Raw genomic sequence first — 18,261 nt, 5'->3', positions numbered from 1 at the left:
GTTGGGAGTATTGAGGCAAGATCATGAGATCGGTGTTGCATATTGGAATTTGAGCTTTAGAGACAGCCAAGAGGACGTGTCAAGGAGTTGGTAGGATATATGGGGCTGGAGCTCTGGGGAGAGCTGGGGCTGGATAGAAGTATTTGGCAGCCAATGGCCATTAGAAGGACTCATGGGATTGTGCAGAAAAGCCAGACACGTTCTCACCCAGGTCCAGGCAGACTCTGCATGCCCTTGGGCAAGTTCCTTCTCTTTTCTGTAACACGAATGAGCTGGAATGGATTTAACAGACCATTGTAATACTCTGCAGCAGTCTGATTCCCTTAATGTTTGTTTGGTGTCAGTGTAGGTCCCCCCTCCTGTTTGGAGCATTGCCTTCTGTTTAAGATGAGAGCAAGGGGCCTTTTTCGGGACAGCAGTCTGTGGTTTTCATGGCTGATGTGTTTTTCTTTCTTCAGTTCTTAGGTTTCCTTCTTACTCCTTTCAGCTTGGTTTGGTTGAACTCCATGTCCCAGACAGCAAAATGCCAACCTGAGTTAGCCATGTAGATGAGAGGATGTAAAGTGGAAGATTTTGGTGGTAGGGGATTAATAGGGATTGGGTGTGATGCCAGGCTGGGCTGGGGTCACTCATTCCCCATGTTGCCATGCGCTTGGGCTGATGGCAGCCTCGCTCTGTCCTAGCTTCCTCTGTGGCCTTGTATTCAAGTCCTTCCTGCCTGATTGGAAGAGGGGTGGCCTCTGGGAACGGGGGAAGGCTTTTAGGGACTCTGAGTCAGCAGTGTTGCAGCTCATGGGCTTGGCATTTCAGAGGTGCTTATGTGGAATTCAGTCCCAGCCATTGGAATGAACAGTCTTAGTATTTTCGCACTTTTGATTTTTTCGTTCAGGTGTTGGATGTTTTTCCCCTTGAAATTTCAGATACTGAGCACATCCTATGTTGGTGGGTGGTTGACAGTGGTGTGTAAAGAAATGGTAAATAATCTTCCCTGCTTCTCTGTCGTGGTGTGTTGATAGGTCATTTTGTGGTTTACTGTTCACAAGTGATCCTAACCACGTAGGTCACGTAGTCGTTTGTGATTTTGCTGGCGTGGGTTTAGAATTGACCCTCCTGCTCCCATTGTCCTCTCCTGGTTTGTCTCCTGCTTCTGTGACTGCCTCTTCCTAAGCTTTTTATTTCAATTTCCCTCCTTCACCTGCCCCTTGCGTGTTGGGGATCCCTGGGTCTAGTTCTCACTCTGTTACTATTTAGCTACATGGAGCCTGATGGCCACATCTCACCACCTGCCAGATGTCTTCACTTGAATGTCCCACTGTCACTTTTTTTTGTTTTTTAAATATTTATTTATTTATTTATTTGGCTGCCCCAGGTCTTAGTTGCAGCACGTGGGATCTTTGTTGCCGCGTGCGGAATCTTCGTTGTGGCATGTGGGATCCTTTTTTTTTTTTTTTTTAAATGATAGTTGCGGCATGCGAACTCTTCATTGCGGCATGCATGTGGGATCTAGTTCTCCGACCAGGGATTGAAATGGGCCCCCTGAATTGGGAGCATGGAGTCTCAGCCACTGGACCACCAGGGAAGTCCCCCCACTGTCACTTTAAACATGTCTTTTCCCACAAAAGCAGTTCTCACCCTCCCGCCCCTGGCTCCACGCCCCTGGCACGTGGGCCAGTACACGGCTGGCTGTTTCTGATGCCCCTCTCATCCCGTCTGCCCATCGGCTACTGAGTACTAGCCATATCACTTTCTAAATACCTCTCTCCATTGTCTGTTTCTCTGCACTTCCTCAGTTCATGCTGCCCTCTGTCACCTAATCTAATCTGTCAGCCTCTGACTCTTTCTTCCTGCTTCCACCACTGGCCTCTTCAAATCCGTTATCCTCGTCTTGGACAAAAATCATCCTAAAAAACACGAATGTGATCCTCCTGCCCCCTTGATTGAAGCCTGTCCCTCTCTGCCCACTGCTCCCAGCAGATCACCCGCGGCTCTTGGGGCGCTGGTGTCGGGCCCCTGCGCACCCCCGTAGCCACAGCAGGCCCCGCACAGCTGCCCAGTGTTTCCCACACAGTCAGTGTTCTCTGCATGGGAACCTTACTCTTCAGCCTCGGTCTTATCTTCTGGGTTTTCTCCTTTGTCTCAATTCATCTATGCTTTTTCTCCATTGATAACACGAAGTGTGAGAACTTTCTAATATTTCTTGTACGTGTGAGGTTAACGTATTTTCATTCTTAAAAAGCAGTTCATTGCTCGTCTGCTCATTTATCCGTGAGGATCAGCTGGAGGGATGGGCGTCTGATCTTTCTTGGTTTTCCTTCCCAAAGGCAGCCAGTGTGGTCTGTTTGTTTTGTATTATCCTGGGAATGTTTTATGCGTATATGAGCAAATACAGGTATTCTTATATATCTAATATATGCAGTATACCTTTACCTGGTTTTAGGGAGACTGGTTTGGGAAATGCAATTTCCTTCCAGCCAGATCCCACTAAAAAATATCTTTTATTTTAAACCAAACACACTTACTTTTTTTTTTTCCACACTTACTTTTTAAACCCAAAACATACATGCTGTGATTTTTTTTTTCTCTTTATGGAAGGATGAACTTAACAGTCTTTTGGGGGCAAATTCTCAATACTTGGTGCTCTTCTTATTTCAAAGACAAAATAATGACAAACAGAATTTAGAGAACTTTATCATCGTGCCATTCTAATTGGGGGTTTGGCTATGTTTTCAGTGAAAGTTTTCTGATGAACAGGTATAGGAGGAGATGTTAGACATTGGTAGCCAGCCACTATATAAATCTAAAAGTCTGCAACTTGAAAAACATGTATTTAACTTAGTTGTCTCCTTTTTCCCCTCATTCTCAGTCAATCTCAATTTCTTGCCGTGCCCCCCTACCCTACCCCATAGGTACTTATGGCCAGAGATGGGTACGGTCTGCTCCTTTGGTCCTTTTGGTGTGGATCTAAATAGCAAAGACCGTGTCATGGGTGGTGAAAGAAATGAATACCCCCACGCTCTGTTGGAGTGGTGTTGGCATAAATCCGGAGAGAATTGATAGTCACCACAAGTGAATTGTTCATTCTAAGAGTTTTGATGGGAACAGGGAGAAACAGTCTTTCTGGGAGGCTGACACTGCACTGAGAGAACTTTCTGTGGTGGGAAAGCTATTTTATAGGTAGACTGGACCAGCATGCCAGGAGGACAAGGAGACTAGAAACTAGAGATTATTGTGGCGAAGGATTGGGGTGGGATGAAGTGAGGTGGCTGAGAGTTGAGTCATAAGGGAGCTGGTGCTCCGAGTTTGGAGCAGAAAGAAGCAGGAAGCAAGTAGGGCACACCAGGTCCTGCCCCAGCCTCTGTGGTTCCCTTCCCTGATGCTCAGCCCAGGGGGATGATCCAGGAGGTAGCCAGCCCGTGGCGGCTCTTTCAGGGTCTGGGATGTCCCTAGCAAGGCATCATTTGGCCTGTGTGTGGGTTGGGTTTTTTTTTTCAGTAGGGCCTCAGGCCTTTCCCCCTTACTTAGGAATCTTTCCCGTCGCCCCTTTTCTGCGAGCTCTGACTTTGCCCCCTGTGAAGCTCCCCGCGTCTCCTCCAGCACCGGGCCACTTCCACTAGTCCTCAGGTTGCAGGCCGACCACGTGCCGTTCTCCCGAGTGGCTGGAGCCCAAACACCGCCTAGCGATGATCTCCCTCCTCACTAGGCGGCAGCCAAAGCGCCCGAAGATTTTGGTTGCTTGTTTCAGATTCTGCAGTAAACACCATGCTGTTATTTTATTGGATCATGGGCTGTGAGCTTTCAAATACTCTTGTTCTTCAGAGCAATTAAAAATTTTTTAAAAATGTAAAAAATTCAAAAGATACAAAAGAGTACAGAGAGAAAAGTATCCTTCCCACTCTTTCTCCCAGCCATCCAGTTCCCCATCCCAAGGCACTTGACATGACCCATTTCTTTTGTATCATTAGAGGATTATTTTATGCATATGCAAGTGAATATAGGTATTCTTATATGTAATTATATATAATATATGCAAAATATATAGTTCCACTTTTTTACATGTGTGGTAGCGTACTACACATCTGTTGTGCACTTTGCATTTTTTTACTTATCAATAAGCTTTAATAACAGTCTGTAAGAGTACATAGAGTATGTCCTCATCTTTTTGGTTTTATCGAATGCATAGTAGTTCCTTGTGTACATCTGCCAGAAATCATGTAACCAGTCCCCTCTGATCAATAGCTAGAACTTGCAATCACAGTGTTTGTATATATGTAGGAATAGTTCCTAGAAATGGAATAGTTGGGTGAAATGGCTACACATTTTAAATTTTTGGTAGAGATTTTCAAATTGGAGGCGGTGGCCATTTACACACTTACTAACAAATGTGTGAAAGTGTATTTTCTCATACCCATGCAAACGCAGTGTGCTAAGCAACTTAGGGATCTTGGCCAATCTGATAGGTGAAAAATGAAATCTTGGTGTAGTTTTAATTAGCACTTCTTTTGTGTGGTCGAGAGGAGGTCCTGGGCCCCTGATGCCCTTAGAGGAGGTTAGGGACCCCACTTCTTTTTGGTTCTGGAGTGCCCCAGGCCCACTGGCACTGATTTCTTGTTTCTACCTTTATGGCAATAAAGTTGAATTAGCTTATGGCTAGAGATTAGGGCTGGGAAAATTTTCTGTTTTAGGGATGGTAAAAGTCACCACAGTGTGTGTGTGTGTGTGTGTGTGTGTGTGTGTGTACGTGTACCTCTCAGCATTGCTCAGACAACTAAATTCTCTTCCTCTGACTGAAATGGAAGGGTGAGGGGAAAGGGGGGAGGAGGAGGAGGGACGGAGGGACAGCAGGGAGGGAGGGAGAGGGTATATGTGTGTTTGCCTTTGTGTGTAACAGGAAGAACTGGTTTGATAAAATTTATCGGAATGCACGTGACTTGCTCTCGGTTTGACATCTTGTTTTACCAGATTTACTCCCTATTTGATTTGAAACCCTAGATGGAGTTTGGTCATCTCCTAAGGGGTGAAAGGTTGATGTGTTCTACTTCCCCAAATCTACCTAGAACACACAGATATCCCAGTGGTCACTGTTATTACCACAAAGAGGTCCTATTTTTCATAGCATCCAGCCTCTTTTTCCTACTTATTTCCTTCATCTACTTATTATTCTTTTTCAGATTTTCTATCCCTTATTTTTGAAACGTTTTATTGAATGATACTGAAATTTGCTTTTCTCAGCCTAAATCTTTTGTAGCTGTCGCTTATGGTATTCCCCAGGTGCTCCCCATGTACCCACACTTCTTAATGATTAAAGTGATGGCAGTCACCTGGTTTCTTCACTGGGCGACACTTCTACATGAAAGGCAAAAATGTTCTGTGTTATGAGATGAGAATAGTGAAGAGATACTGGATCGTTGAAAGAAATGTGACTCTAGGATATAAGAGGAGGGTGCCTGTGATAGAGATTGAAGGATGTTTATGGGACAAAGATATTGATTCAGTAAATATCATGACTGATTGGGGTGCCGCCTTAAGGCCTTTCAGAATCCATGCTTAGAGGCGGTGGGGAACGTAAGAATGGTAGGTTGGTACACATTAGGATTCTAGCATCCATGGGGTTAGACAGGTTGGTTAGATGAAAGCAAATAAGCACATTTTATTTGTGGGATCAGTGTTGCTTTTCCACCCCAGCTGTGAGCATTTCATTAAAGGCTTATGGTGTCCAGAACTTTCCTGCTAGTAGCTAGGGCCCGCACTGATTTGGTAGACAAGGTGCCTCTGAATTAGCCTCTTGGATATAACTGAAAACACCCAGTTGAACTCCTGGTGTCAGAGAGTACTTTGTAAAGCTGGAAGGGAGTGTGGTGTTTGTTTCCTAGGACCCTTTGGTCTCAGTAGATAGTGTGGTGTGAACAGGAAAGGCTCCCTTACAGGGGCACCATTTTACCCCTAAGCGCATCAGTGTCCCCCGATCTCAGGGCAGCAGGCGATGTCATGCTCCCCATCATCTGTCCAGCAAGAGGCACTGCCGACAGAGTGCTTCTCCGGGCCCCGTGCTGTGCCGGCCTCTTCACTAGTCTGTGCCCTTTCGTCCTCCCAGCAGTCTTGATTGCAGGGTGGACTGCCTGCCAGATTGTGTCCTCGACTCATCCATTGGGAAGTACTTACTAAGCGGTCTCTGTGGGTCAGCAGCCATGCCAGCATGCCCTGAGGATGACAAACATGGTCCCTGCTGTCGAGGAGCAGTTGAGCGGGGGAGATGGATGGGAATCGCATGATCCTGCCTCTGCATGTATAATGGAAAACTGACAATTGCCCTGAAGGCAAGAGAGCAGTTGGATAGCATATAACAGAGAAATCGGCCCTGGGGCTGGAAAGTGAAGGGAGGCTTCCCTGAAGAAGTGATGCTGGGCTAAGCTGTGAAGGAGGACTTGGAGGGATGGTGCTGGGAGGTGAGGAGAGGGGTGTCTCACACCCCAGGAAAAGTCTGGACAAAGGGCATGCTTCACTGTTGACACCAGAATCTACTCTGACTAGCTGAAGCAAATAGGGATTTATAATAAGGGGTGTGGAGAGCCTGCCGACTCTTTGGAAGGACTGAAAATTCAGACTGTGTTCTGAGATTGCAGGAACAATTCCTAAACCCCACAGCAGAACTGGTAGCTAAGGAAGCCTCGCCTCTGCCGCGAGCAGAGCTGTGGAATGGGGCAACTGCTGCCCTAGCTTTCACCCCGGTGCCCCACCTGCATGACCAAGGCTGACAGAGTGAACGCTGTGTTCCCTGCCTCTTTCACCGTGCGACTCGGTTCTTCATCTGTCTTCCGTGGGCGTGTTTAGTGGAACCTGACTCCAATGTGGCATTCTAACAGCAGAGGTGTTCAGAAGGTGTAGTTTTTATGTAGCCGTTGTCTGCAGTGCAGGGCGTTATGCTAAGAGGGGGTGGAGCCCGTGTCTAGTGAGCCCTTGTGCCCCGTGTAGCATGGAGTACTGGAAGAGGGCTGGCGTGGCTGGAGCCTGGAGTCGTGGGGAGGTGAGGCTGGAGAGGTAGGTGGGGAACTGTTGGCTCAGAAGTGAAGTAAGTGACCCAGGTCTCATGGTGAGTAAGTGACCATCCCAGATTTGAACCCAAACCTGTCTGCCTCCAGAACCTGTACTCTTTTTTTTTTTTTTTTTGTGGTACGCGGGCCTCTCACTGTTGTGGCCTCTCCCGTCACGGAGCACAGGCTCTGGACACACAGGCTCAGCGGCCACGGCTCACGGGCCCACCCGCTCTGCGGCATGTGGGATCCTCCCGGACCGGGGCACGAACCCGTGTCCCCTGCATCGGCAGGCGGACTCTCAGCCACTGCGCCACCAGGGAAGCCCCAGAACCTGCACTCTTGTTGCACCTTCAGTCTGTAGCCTCACTCTCTAAAGCATTCCGTGGATTCAGCCTGAGTTCTTGGTGCATCTGTTTCCCATCTGACCTCAGGCTGCCTTGAGTGTTAAGGGGACGACAGTGGGGAAGAGACAGGCAGCCTTGACCTCATCAGCAAGGATGGGGCTGGCACGTTAGTGTAATAGCACCGGAAGCCCTCAACCTCATCCAAGGCTCTTCTTACTGCTGATTTCTTGCTTTCTCCTGTTCTTCCCCTCTAAGCGGAGAGCAAAATCCTGACAATCGAAAAGGAAAAATGCCCTTCTGAGCAGGAGATCTTGGCTCCCGGTGGAAGAATTGGAGACAGTGATTACTCATAAGCATTTCTTTTGTTAATCAAAATAGTGTTAGTGCCACATACTAAAATAACAGCGCAGTGATTTAATATCTGTATTGTATGGCTCTCTACAGGGTTCTTTCCTGATGCGAAAACATGCCAGATGCTTATAAGCAAAAGTTATGTGAGAAATAAGATGGTGCTCTGTCTGTATGATTTAATAGTTCACTGGCCCAAATCTACAACTAAACTAGGTAATGGAGGGGGAAGTGGAAGTATAGGATATTTGTATCCTCAACTCAGATCCTCAATCTGCAGAATTGCGGCAGTATTTTAGGCATTACAGTGAGGTTAGTTCTTAAAAGGAAATGGTGCATGGCTAAAGGATGGATGGATGGTTAAGAGGGGGGAACCACAGAGCTCGCTGAGTGAGTATACACTCTGGACTCCGTTCATGTTCTGACTCTACCATTTACTAGGTGTGTGGTCTTGGTAAGTCACTTCCCTTTCCTTATCCTCAGTTTCCTGTTCTGCAAAATGGGACTAATGGGACCTACTTTGCAGGGTTGTTGTGAAGATGAAAGTAGATCTTGTGTATTAGGTGCTTACAGTGTCTGGCACGTAATGAATACATGTTATCTGACATTCTCTGATGTCTGTGGTGATCATCTAAAAAATTTAGTTTATCATAATAAGCAGCAACTGTGCGTTGCTCATTAGACTCAGAGATTCCTATAGTCTGGGCTTCAGCCTTCTAAGCTGTTGAGATTAGATCCCTAAGTAAGTTTGGCAGTATGTGATTAAAGGCATCTTTGTAAATTTATTTCCACGAAGAAACTGATAAAGTTGAATTGCTTTGTTAGTATTTAATTGTAACTAACTTTGCTACAGGTAAAAACAGAAGTTATTTATTGCAACTTCCAGCGAATCTATAGTATTTTAAAAGAAAAAGAAAAAAAAAGTTTTCTTCCCCCTCTGATTTCATAGGTAAGGGAGAGGGCCCAGCCTTTACACTCTTGGGTGACAGTTGTTTGGTAAGTGCATCTAAACTTCAGCTCCAGTCATTATAGGAGGGCTCAGGTTAACCATTCTGTCTATGAGTCAGAATTGACAGCTTGTCCCATCATTTGTTTATTTTATTTGTTCACTTATTCGCCGAACATCTTTTGAGTGTTTCCCATGTGATAGGCACTTTTCTAGGCTCTGAGGTATAGCTGTTACCAGAATAGACAAAATTTCCTGTCCTCATGGGCCTTAACATTAGAATGAGAGTGAGGTGGGAAACAGTATAAATGAGGCTATAGAGTATGATACGGAACAGTCGAATGTGAAAAACAAAATCGCAGAGCTCCACCTCCTTCTTTAGCTCCTTTCTTCATTCCCCATTTCCCAGTTTTTCCCAGTTTTACCACAACCGTCTTTTCTCTTTACTCTGTACTTCCTCCCTGAGAATCTCCTATCAAACTCATATTAACCAAGCATAGAAAGACGGCTGTAAAGATGCATCCACATGCTGTCCCTGAAGACAGTCTTCGTGAACAATCAAATTAGAAAGCTTTTTGGGCTCAGAGCGGTCTCAGGTCTTTAGGTGGTCAGATTACAAAAGGAAGATGGCTTCATGCTTCGTCTTCAATGCAGGAGTGGCTGTGCTGTTGGCGCTAGGCAGGTGTGCCTTTCCTTTGGGCCTCGCTTGAAGGGTAGGTTGGTTGGAGTAACAGCCGCTCTAACAAATACGCCCCGCATTTTAATGACTTCCCACAGCAGGTCTGCTTCTCACTCATCTCACAGATTGGCAGGCAGCTTTCCCCCACATGGCGATTCAGCTGACAGGCTGCTTCTGTCCTGTGGCTGTGCCGCCCCTTCTCAGTGGGCTGATGGGGACAAGCGTAGAGGAGGACCACGGGGTGCTAGGCCTGCCTGGCAGTGGTGCAGGTCACTTGCGCTCCCACTGCATTGGCTAAAACTCAGTTGCATGGCTGTGGCTAATTGCAGGAAGGGCTGGAAAATGTCATTACTGGCTGGGCAGCCACTCGGTGACACCCGTACACCAGGCATGTAGGGCGTGAGTGGTCAGAGGACAGCCACCATAACCGCACATAGAAGCACGGCTATCGTTTGCTGCTTCCCTGACTCTTCTTTTTTCTCTGCCCCATGACGGATCAATCCCCGGATCTTTCTGTAGGCAGCTTAATTGTCACGTGGGCTGTGGTCTAGTCTTACCAGCCTGTGAGCCAGTCTTCCCCTTTAGGGTGGTTGAGTCTTCTCACTCTTTGCTCATGAGATCATGCTCTGATCAGTGGTCGCAGTATGGTGTTCTTATTTCCAAAAGGTCGTTGGCAGGGGAGGTGTCCTCACAGAGTCACTGTGGGCTTGCTAGGAGGTTTTCCTCCCCCAGACAGTTTATTTGCTAAGGCACCAAAAGGATGTTGTTCTAACAAAGATCATCGCACCCTCAGGTGAAGTGGCTGGACTCTAAGGCAGCATTGACAGGAGGCCTCCAGGGTGGGGTTATATTCTAAACAGAAATGTCCTGTGGTTGGAACAATACACACCCCCTTCTTAAGTTCTCCCTGACAGTAGTGCTTCCTTGCAATTCATACTTTTCATCTATGTTTGATGTTAAGATACTTCAGGGGTAAATGTCACCTTTTGGGATTTTATTAATAGTATTACTTTTTTTTTTTTTTTTTTTTTTTTTGCGGTACGTGGGCCTCTCACTGTTGTGGGCTCTCCCGCTGCGGAGCACAGGCTCCGGACACGCAGGCCCAGCGGCTGTGGCTCACGGGCCCAGCCGCTCCGCGGCATGTGGGATCTTCCCAGACCGGGGCACGAACCCGTGTCCCATGCATCAGCAGGTGGACTCTCAACCACTGCGCCACCAGGGAAGCCCAATAGTATTACTTTTTAATGAGTCTTTTGAAGTCTCTTTCATTATAAACAGCCTGTATTCCCCAGAGATAACAAGTTGCAGTGCCAGATATTTGCATTTCACTTGAAACAAAACCAAGGGTTTGAATGTTTTAAATATAAGCAAATCTAATTCTCCTGTGTCTAGAGAAACTGTATAATGAACCATATGTATGAGGCTTAAGCACACAGATGCGGAAGATTCTCTGTCTCTCTTGTTCTCTCTCTCTCTCCCTCCTTTTATATTTTCTTAAAAACGCTGGTAGAGCTCAAAATTGGCACCAAGTAGCAAAAATCTCCACCCAGCCAAGCAAATCACTACAGCTGGAGTGGAACTGGGGCTCCTGTTGGGTGCACACGGAGGTGGGTCTCTTCCTGGTTCCGGCTTCTCCTCGGAAGTCCAAGGCTCCATCGTTCCCCCGCCCCCATTGCTCAGCGCCTCCAGTCTTTGCAATTAGACATTCTCTCTTAGGTGACTGATTTCAGGTCTTGGTTACGGTTGCCTTATGGGTTCATTTGGAGGAGATGGCCCCCTAGCTGCTGCCAGAGAGGTCTCAAGCCGCCATCCCGCTGCTGGAATGGGCCTTCATCTGGTGGGGGCCCTATGGCTTTTTTCTCTTACTCCCCTCATAGCCCTCCCTACCTCTGGGCCACCTTGACCTCTGGCCGGGGTTGCCGATATGGCCTTAATTGGTCTTCCGACCTTTAGTCTTCCCTTCCATTCTCCTCACTGAAGTGATCTTTCTGCAGCTCAAATCTGGTTATTTCATTGGCCTGTGTCATACTTATCTGTGGCTCCCGATTGTGTTCTAGATACACTTTAAAGCCCTTAACCTGGTGCACCTGAACCTTCATGGTCTGGACCAGGGGTCTCCAACCCTTGAGCTGTGGACCGGTAGTGGTCCGAGGCCTGTTAGGAACCGGGCCGCACAGCAGGAGGTAAGTGGCGGGCGAGGGAGCAAAGCTTCATCTGCCGCTCCCCACCGCGCCCCATCGCTCGCATTACCGCCTGAACCATCCTCTCCCCGCCCCACGCCCCTGGTCCGTGGAAAAATTGTCTTCCACGAAACTGGTCCCTGTGCCAAAAAGGTTGAGGACCGCTGGTCTGGACCGTCTTGAGGCAACTCCACTTGCATCTCCTCTGCACTGTCAGCCCATTCTATCTGTATGTAGCTCAACCAAGCTACTTTTAGGAGATGGCTATTTTCTGGCATTTTAAGGTGTCTTTGCAAATGCTGTTCCTTTTCCTTGCCTTGCCCTGCATGTTTTGTAGCACTGCTTCTCAGACTTGAGTGTGCTTTGTATCATCTAGAGTGCCTGTTAAATCGCAGATGCCTGAGCCTCACTCCCAGAATTGATGATTCACTAGGTGTGGCGTAGGGCCTGGGCTTCTGTATTTCTGACGAGTCCCCAGGTGATACGGATGCGGGCGGTCGGTGGAACGACTCCCAGCCGCGGAGCTCCAGAGTTCCCTGTCTCACCACAGCTCACACCTCACTGTTTTGCGACTGCCCGTCTTTCTCCCTCACTGGACTCTAGGCTTCCTGGGAAAAAGAATGTGTTTGACCATCAGAGAGTATCCCTAGTGACTAGTGTCTGGGATGTTGGTGATGTTGAATAAGTGTCTGTGAATGAATGAATGAGCAGGTCAGTGTTTCTGCAGCAAAGTTCACATCATTTGGCTTCTTGTAGTATAGATTAGCTTTCTTTTGGAATATTTCGGCTTCAGGGAACGTGGAATGTGATCCGCCCCTTCTACCTGTCTCTGAAATCACTCACTTAATGAATAAGGAACATGAAACCTCTCCATAGAGATCAGACCATGGGACCGACAGGGACGTCTGTTGATAGATCTCAAACTTTAAAATATGAAATGGGGACTTCCCTGGTGGTGCAGTCGATAAGACTCTGCGCTCCCAGTGCAGGGGGCCTGGGTTCCATCCCACTGGATCCCACATGCATGCCGCAACTAAGGAGCCTGCTGCCGCAACTAAGACCTGGTGCAACCAAATAAATAAATATTTAAAAAAATCAAGTTATTCTTTAAAAAAATAAAATAAAATATGAAATGGACTCATGGGCTTTCTTTCATTACACACAGCATAGAGTAGTGTTTTTGCATCTCTTTCAACATAAGACATACCCCTGAAGTTGTTAGAGCCCGTCAATAAGTGGCCCCCACCCGACTTCTGTAGTGTCTGTGCTGAGCCTGCTAGGGGCTATGTGCAGAATGAAGGCTAAGATGATATGGTTCTCGCCCTCCAGCTCGAAACCTGAATGAAGATATTTAACAAACAGCACTTTAAATGTTCAAACTGTGTGATACTTAGCATACTTATAATAAGGATTCATATTTTCTAAGATGCTCAAATCACTTGATTTATCAAATCAATTCAAAACATGCAGTGAGAAGCAAGGGGAAAGAGATGGGGGTAGGTTAAGATGTTTCGGGCAGGCTGGTAGAAGGGCCACACCAGGTACGGGTTGCCTGGTGTTCACATGCCCTCTCTCATTGTTGGAAGGCACTTTTTTTTTTTTTTTTTTGACTGCGTTGGGTCTTTGTCGTTGCGCGCGGGCTTTCTCTAGTTGCGGCGAGTGGAGGCTAGTCTTTGTTGTGGTGTGCAGGCTTCTCACTGCAGTGGCTTCTCGTGTTGCGGAGCACGGACTCTAGGTGTGCGGGCTTCAGTAGTTGTGGCACGTGGGCTCAGTAGTTGTGGCTCGCAGGCTCTAGAGCGCAGGCTCAGTAGTTGTGGCATACGGGCTTAGTTGCTCCGCGGCATATGGGATCTTCCCGGACCAGGGCTCAAACCCGCGTCCCCTGCGTTGGCAGGCAGATTCTTAACTACTGCGCTACCAGGGAAGCCCTGGCACTTTTGGTTTTAAGGAGCAGGAATTCTCCTTGTCAGCTCTTAAGTTTTCTTGAGAAGGAGGAAGGGGTTGGGGTTCTCATGGGAATCCAAGAAATGAGAGACGAGGATTGGCCCAGTGGTCCCTAGGAATGGGAGTTCTTGGTTATTCATGTTTGTTCCGCCATGAACAGACTAGCTGAGTTTGCTTCACTGTCCATTTGCCTTTTGGCTGCCAGCAGCCACCCTCACCCCGGACTCTTTCTAGTACTTGCACTCCTCACAGATTCTGCTTGTGCTCACTTCTTGCTCCCTTGTGACTTTAAGTCCCAGTTGGCCTTTGCTTGGCACCCCCGCCCTGCTGTGCATCTGCTCAGGGTCTGCTTTCTCTGCTTGTTGATCTTTCTACTTTTTATCCACATCCACAAGAATGAGCATCTGGCACAGCTTGTCCTCGCTAGAGAAAAGCTTTCTGTGCCAGAGCATCCCAGAGGCCAGCAACTGTGAGCCCACCCACACTTACTTGGACTCAGCTGGGGGAGACCGGGCATGAGGTGGGCCATGCTGTGCACATGTGGTTCCAGACCCATCTTCGTAGCCAAGCTGAGCTGGGGGTTGGGGTCAGGTAGCGCCTCTGCAGTGGCTGTGGGCCTGGCAGGTACGTCAGAGAGTCCTTTGGGGCCATGGGACTTGAGGATGGGTAGGATTTTTTTTTTAATTAATTAATTTTATTTTTGGCTGTGTTGGGTCTTCGTTTCTGTGCGAGGGCTTTCTCTAGTTGTGGCAAGCGGGGGCCACTCTTCATTGCTGTGCGCGGGCCTCTCACTATCGCGGCCTCTCTTGTTGTGGAGCACAGGCTCCAGACGCTCAGGCTCAGTAGTTGTGGCTTATGGGCCTAGTTGCTCCACGGCATGTGGGATCCTCCCAGACCAGGGCTCGAACCCGTGTCCCCTGGATTAGCAGGCAGATTCTCAACCACTGCACTACCAGGGAAGCCCAGATGGGTAGGATTTGGGGGGGCTGGGATCAGAGGAAGGGTGGTCTGGGGAGAATATGCAAACCTGACCCATGAGGAGAGAGCATGTGGGCTATCAGAAGCCTGATATGAGTGACCAAGGAGGAGGCTGGATTATAAGGGCCCTAAAAGCCAGGTGGAGGAGGGGGATTTGTTTTATTGGGCAATAGGTCATCCTGAAAGCTTTTAAGCAGAGGAATCGGTCACTTTCTCCTGTCCATTTCCGATTCCTGCTGTCAGATTAGACTTGAGACCTGCTAAGAGACCACTGATGCCACTCAGGGGTCAAATAATATGGGAGAGGAAATAGGGTGAGCAGATGGTTATGGGATGACACTACCAGCAATGACTGGGTATGGCAGCTTTGGTTCCAGGTGGGAAGGAGAGTGCATTTTAGGGGAGTAGAAGCTTCCATGTCAGCGCCAGGGAATGCAGCAGCCAATACCTAGCATGGAGATTTTGGCAACAGATTAAAAAAAAGTGGACACGTATTTGCTGACTGCAGGGGTTCAGTGAAGGATATGGGCATGTCCCTTAAGCTCTCTGAGCCTTGGTTTCCTCATCTGGGAAAAGGATACTAATACCTGCTGTGTCTACCTCTCAAATGTTTGAGGTGGTCAGGTGAGATAGGGGTGTATGAAATGCTTTGTAAATTTCAAAACACTCTATGAATTTAAGGCATTAACTACTGGATAGTGACTTTCAGGGCATTTAAAAACGGTTTGATTTAGATTTAGTGGAAACTCATCTAGTATGCAAACTTCAAAGATGGCATCTCGAGGTCATATCACAGCTCAAACTTTTTACAGAGTTGTTTCTTCTCTGAATGGCATCAGAGGAGAGCCAAGTGTTCCAGGGAAGAGTTACTTCCAGAATGTGGTGTGTGTTTGTTGTGGAGGTTGAGGCAGGGAGCAGAGACGGTCTGCTGTCTTTTCTGGGGATAGTGAGTAGAATACCCTCCTAATGATTAATTCCTTGGTAGTGTGTTCATTCAGAAGCAGGCACCTTGATGGGTATTAGTAGTAATACCTCTCTCCTTCTTTCCTAGTCTCCTTTTGTCTTAAAGGCTCACCCTCCTTGTGTTTACCTTTTAGTTCCATGAAGGTGGCCCTTGGCAAGTAGCACCTTAGCCTTAGGGTAGATGGGAGGGATGCAACAAAGCCCTGTGCTGCTCCTTCCAGAATCACCATTTTTGCTTCTTTCCCCATTGCTTAGCAGAGCTCTTTTCTCCTGCACTACTACTTTGGTTCTCTGTATCCTTAAAATCTCAAATTTGGCTTGCATGCCCCCTAGTGGCAGGTCGGATGCACCCCTTGTTACCCTGTTTGTTGTGGTACCATGACAGCCCATCTTTGCACTCAGCTCTATTACTAAGTAGAACCCCCAGTTCACAGATGTGGAAGGAGAGGTTTGGTGATCCTGACTTGCCACTCAGGTGGGACCTGGGGACGTGGGACTTGATTCGGAGCTTTTGATTCCCAGATTTATACAACGGGAATGCCTCAGAAAGAAAGATGGTGTGGTTATAGCTGTTCTAGATTTTTAAAAAATGGTTTAAAAAGAATCTAGATTATCTTACTATTTACTCAACTAATTTGAACGGATCAAAATGTGGTGAATATTTGAAGAAAAGAACAATTGTATTTTTTTCCCCTTCATCACATTGGAAAATCTTTTGTCACTCACCCAAGTGTTCAATATTTCATGCTCAGACCTGTTAACAACTTTGGGAAATACAAAAGAAAGGTATGAAGCATGATGTCTGACCTTCAGAAGTTTACATTCCCATTAAATTCTACTCACAAGGTGTTTAAATTCATTCCCTTGAGGAAAAAAAATTATAATGCTTGGGTTTAATATTTCTACTTTGTTTCACAAAAGACAGATTCTGTGAGCATCTGCTTATTGATTTCTTTTTAAAGTCCTTTTCAGTGGAGAGAGAACTGCAGGATAACAACAGTAGTTACCCAGATGAACCGTGGAGGATAACGGAAGAGCAGCGCGAGTATTATGTCAACCAGTTCCGGTCCCTTCAGCCTGATCCGAGTTCCTTCATTTCAGGTAACAAAGTCTGGTGGGTGAGAACACGGGTCCCAGCTCACTGTCTCACATAAATAACAGCGCCCATCTTGAGAAATAGTCCACACAAAATGAGTACAACAACCTTCTATGATTTTAGTTTGTTTTTCTCTGAGGTTGAATGTCTCATCAATTATAAACCATGCAGAAAAACACTTGGCAGTGATATTGGGAAAGTTATGTTTCCGTTTCAAAGGGGGGTTAAATGGGAATTTGGAGCATCCTGGTTCAGATCCTGTGCCTTATTAGCTGGAGCAGTTCCTGAAATTAGTGCCGCACCTTTAATTGCATACTCACTATGTTGGTGTTACAGCAAGGACATAGTGTAGCCTCCCAAAGAGTTGCTGTCACAGGTCTCCTTATGTTATATACACCTTAGAGTTCAAGTTCATGTTCGTTTTCTTTGGCTGCAGTCTTTCTCCTCTGGTTTTTCTGAGAGAAAATATGGGAGGAAAATTGGCCAGCATTTTTATGTCCACATGTTAGTTCTTCTGGGTTATCTTCAGAAATACATATTCCTATTGAATTCTCATGCAAAATTCAAGCTGAGAGGAACTGATTTAATTCCCACGTGCCTACATTTCACCCGGCTGAAGACTAAACAAACAGTGAAATAGTAGAGTCTGGAAGACAAATTCATAAAACTTCCTTTTTATATTTCAATTGTGAAGAATAACAATATGTGCTTGATAATTGTAACCTGACATATCGCAGTGTGGACTAAGATTAATTTTCTCTCGTGAAATAAGGTGCGTAGTTGAAATGTACCTGTATAAACGCAGATATCATTTTCTGGTTGGTGGTAATGGCTTTATTTGAAGGCAGAATATTGTAGATACAAAAAATTAACATTGACAACGTGATTTTAAAAAAAAGCAGAAACCCAGATTGCATTTATTGACCACTTGCTAACTTTACCCACTGCTTAAGTGAGTTTTTTCACAATGTATGCAGATATTTAACCAAATACAAATAGGTAGCTGTTAGGAATGTTTTTATTTTCTTTTAACCTTTTCATTTTGCAGAATTTCAAATACAGACACAACTGAAGTGGCTAGTATAACAAACTCCTATGTACCTATCAGTCAGCTCTCACAATTTGGTTTTATTTATACCCTCTCTCAGCCTAGACGGTTTTGAAGCAATTACCAGACTATTTCATTTGAAAATATTTCAGGATGTATCTGTAAAGATAAGGCCTCTTTTAAAAACATAACCACAACTCATTAGCACATTAAAAAAACCCCCGGAAATTACTTAATATCAAGTCTTGTTCAGACTTCCCCAATTGTCTCACAAATGCCTTTTAAAAAAGTTTAGTTTGATCAAGGTCAGGAGAGGTTCATACATTGCAATTAGTTGATGTCCCTTTTTAGAAAGCATCTTTATTTAGATGTAATTTACATACTCTAAATTCACCCATTTAAAGTATACAATTCAATGATTTTAGTGTAGTATAGTCACAATCTAGATTTAGAGCACCTCCCCCCAATAAACTACCAACTTATTAGCATTTATTCCCCATTCCTGCTCTCCCCACCCCCAAGCCCTAGGTTACCGTTAAACTACTTTCTCTCTATATAGAGTTGCCTGTTCTGGGCTGTTCATATAAATGAAATTGCATAATAAGTGTTTTTTGGTGTCTGACCTCTTTCACTTAGCATAATGTTTTTAAGGTTCATCCATGTTGCGGTATGTACCAGAGCTTCGTTCCTTTTTATGGACGAAT

General features: G+C 46.2%; 1 protein-coding gene across 1 annotated transcript in view; it reads left to right on the top strand.

Annotated features, from left to right (window-relative positions):
- The window catches only part of REPS2 (RALBP1 associated Eps domain containing 2), a 162,357-nt gene that overhangs the window by 27,022 nt on the left and 117,074 nt on the right, over positions 1-18,261 (top strand). Inside the window, exon 5 of the mRNA XM_060002900.1 lies at positions 16,376-16,514. Coding sequence (XP_059858883.1) covers positions 16,376-16,514 — 139 coding nt within the window. The remainder of the gene's footprint in view (positions 1-16,375; positions 16,515-18,261) is intronic.

Source organism: Delphinus delphis, chromosome X (genome assembly GCF_949987515.2).
Source record: "Delphinus delphis chromosome X, mDelDel1.2, whole genome shotgun sequence".
Taxonomy (NCBI): Eukaryota; Metazoa; Chordata; class Mammalia; order Artiodactyla; family Delphinidae; genus Delphinus; species Delphinus delphis.
This window is presented reverse-complemented; position numbering and strand designations above follow the sequence as displayed.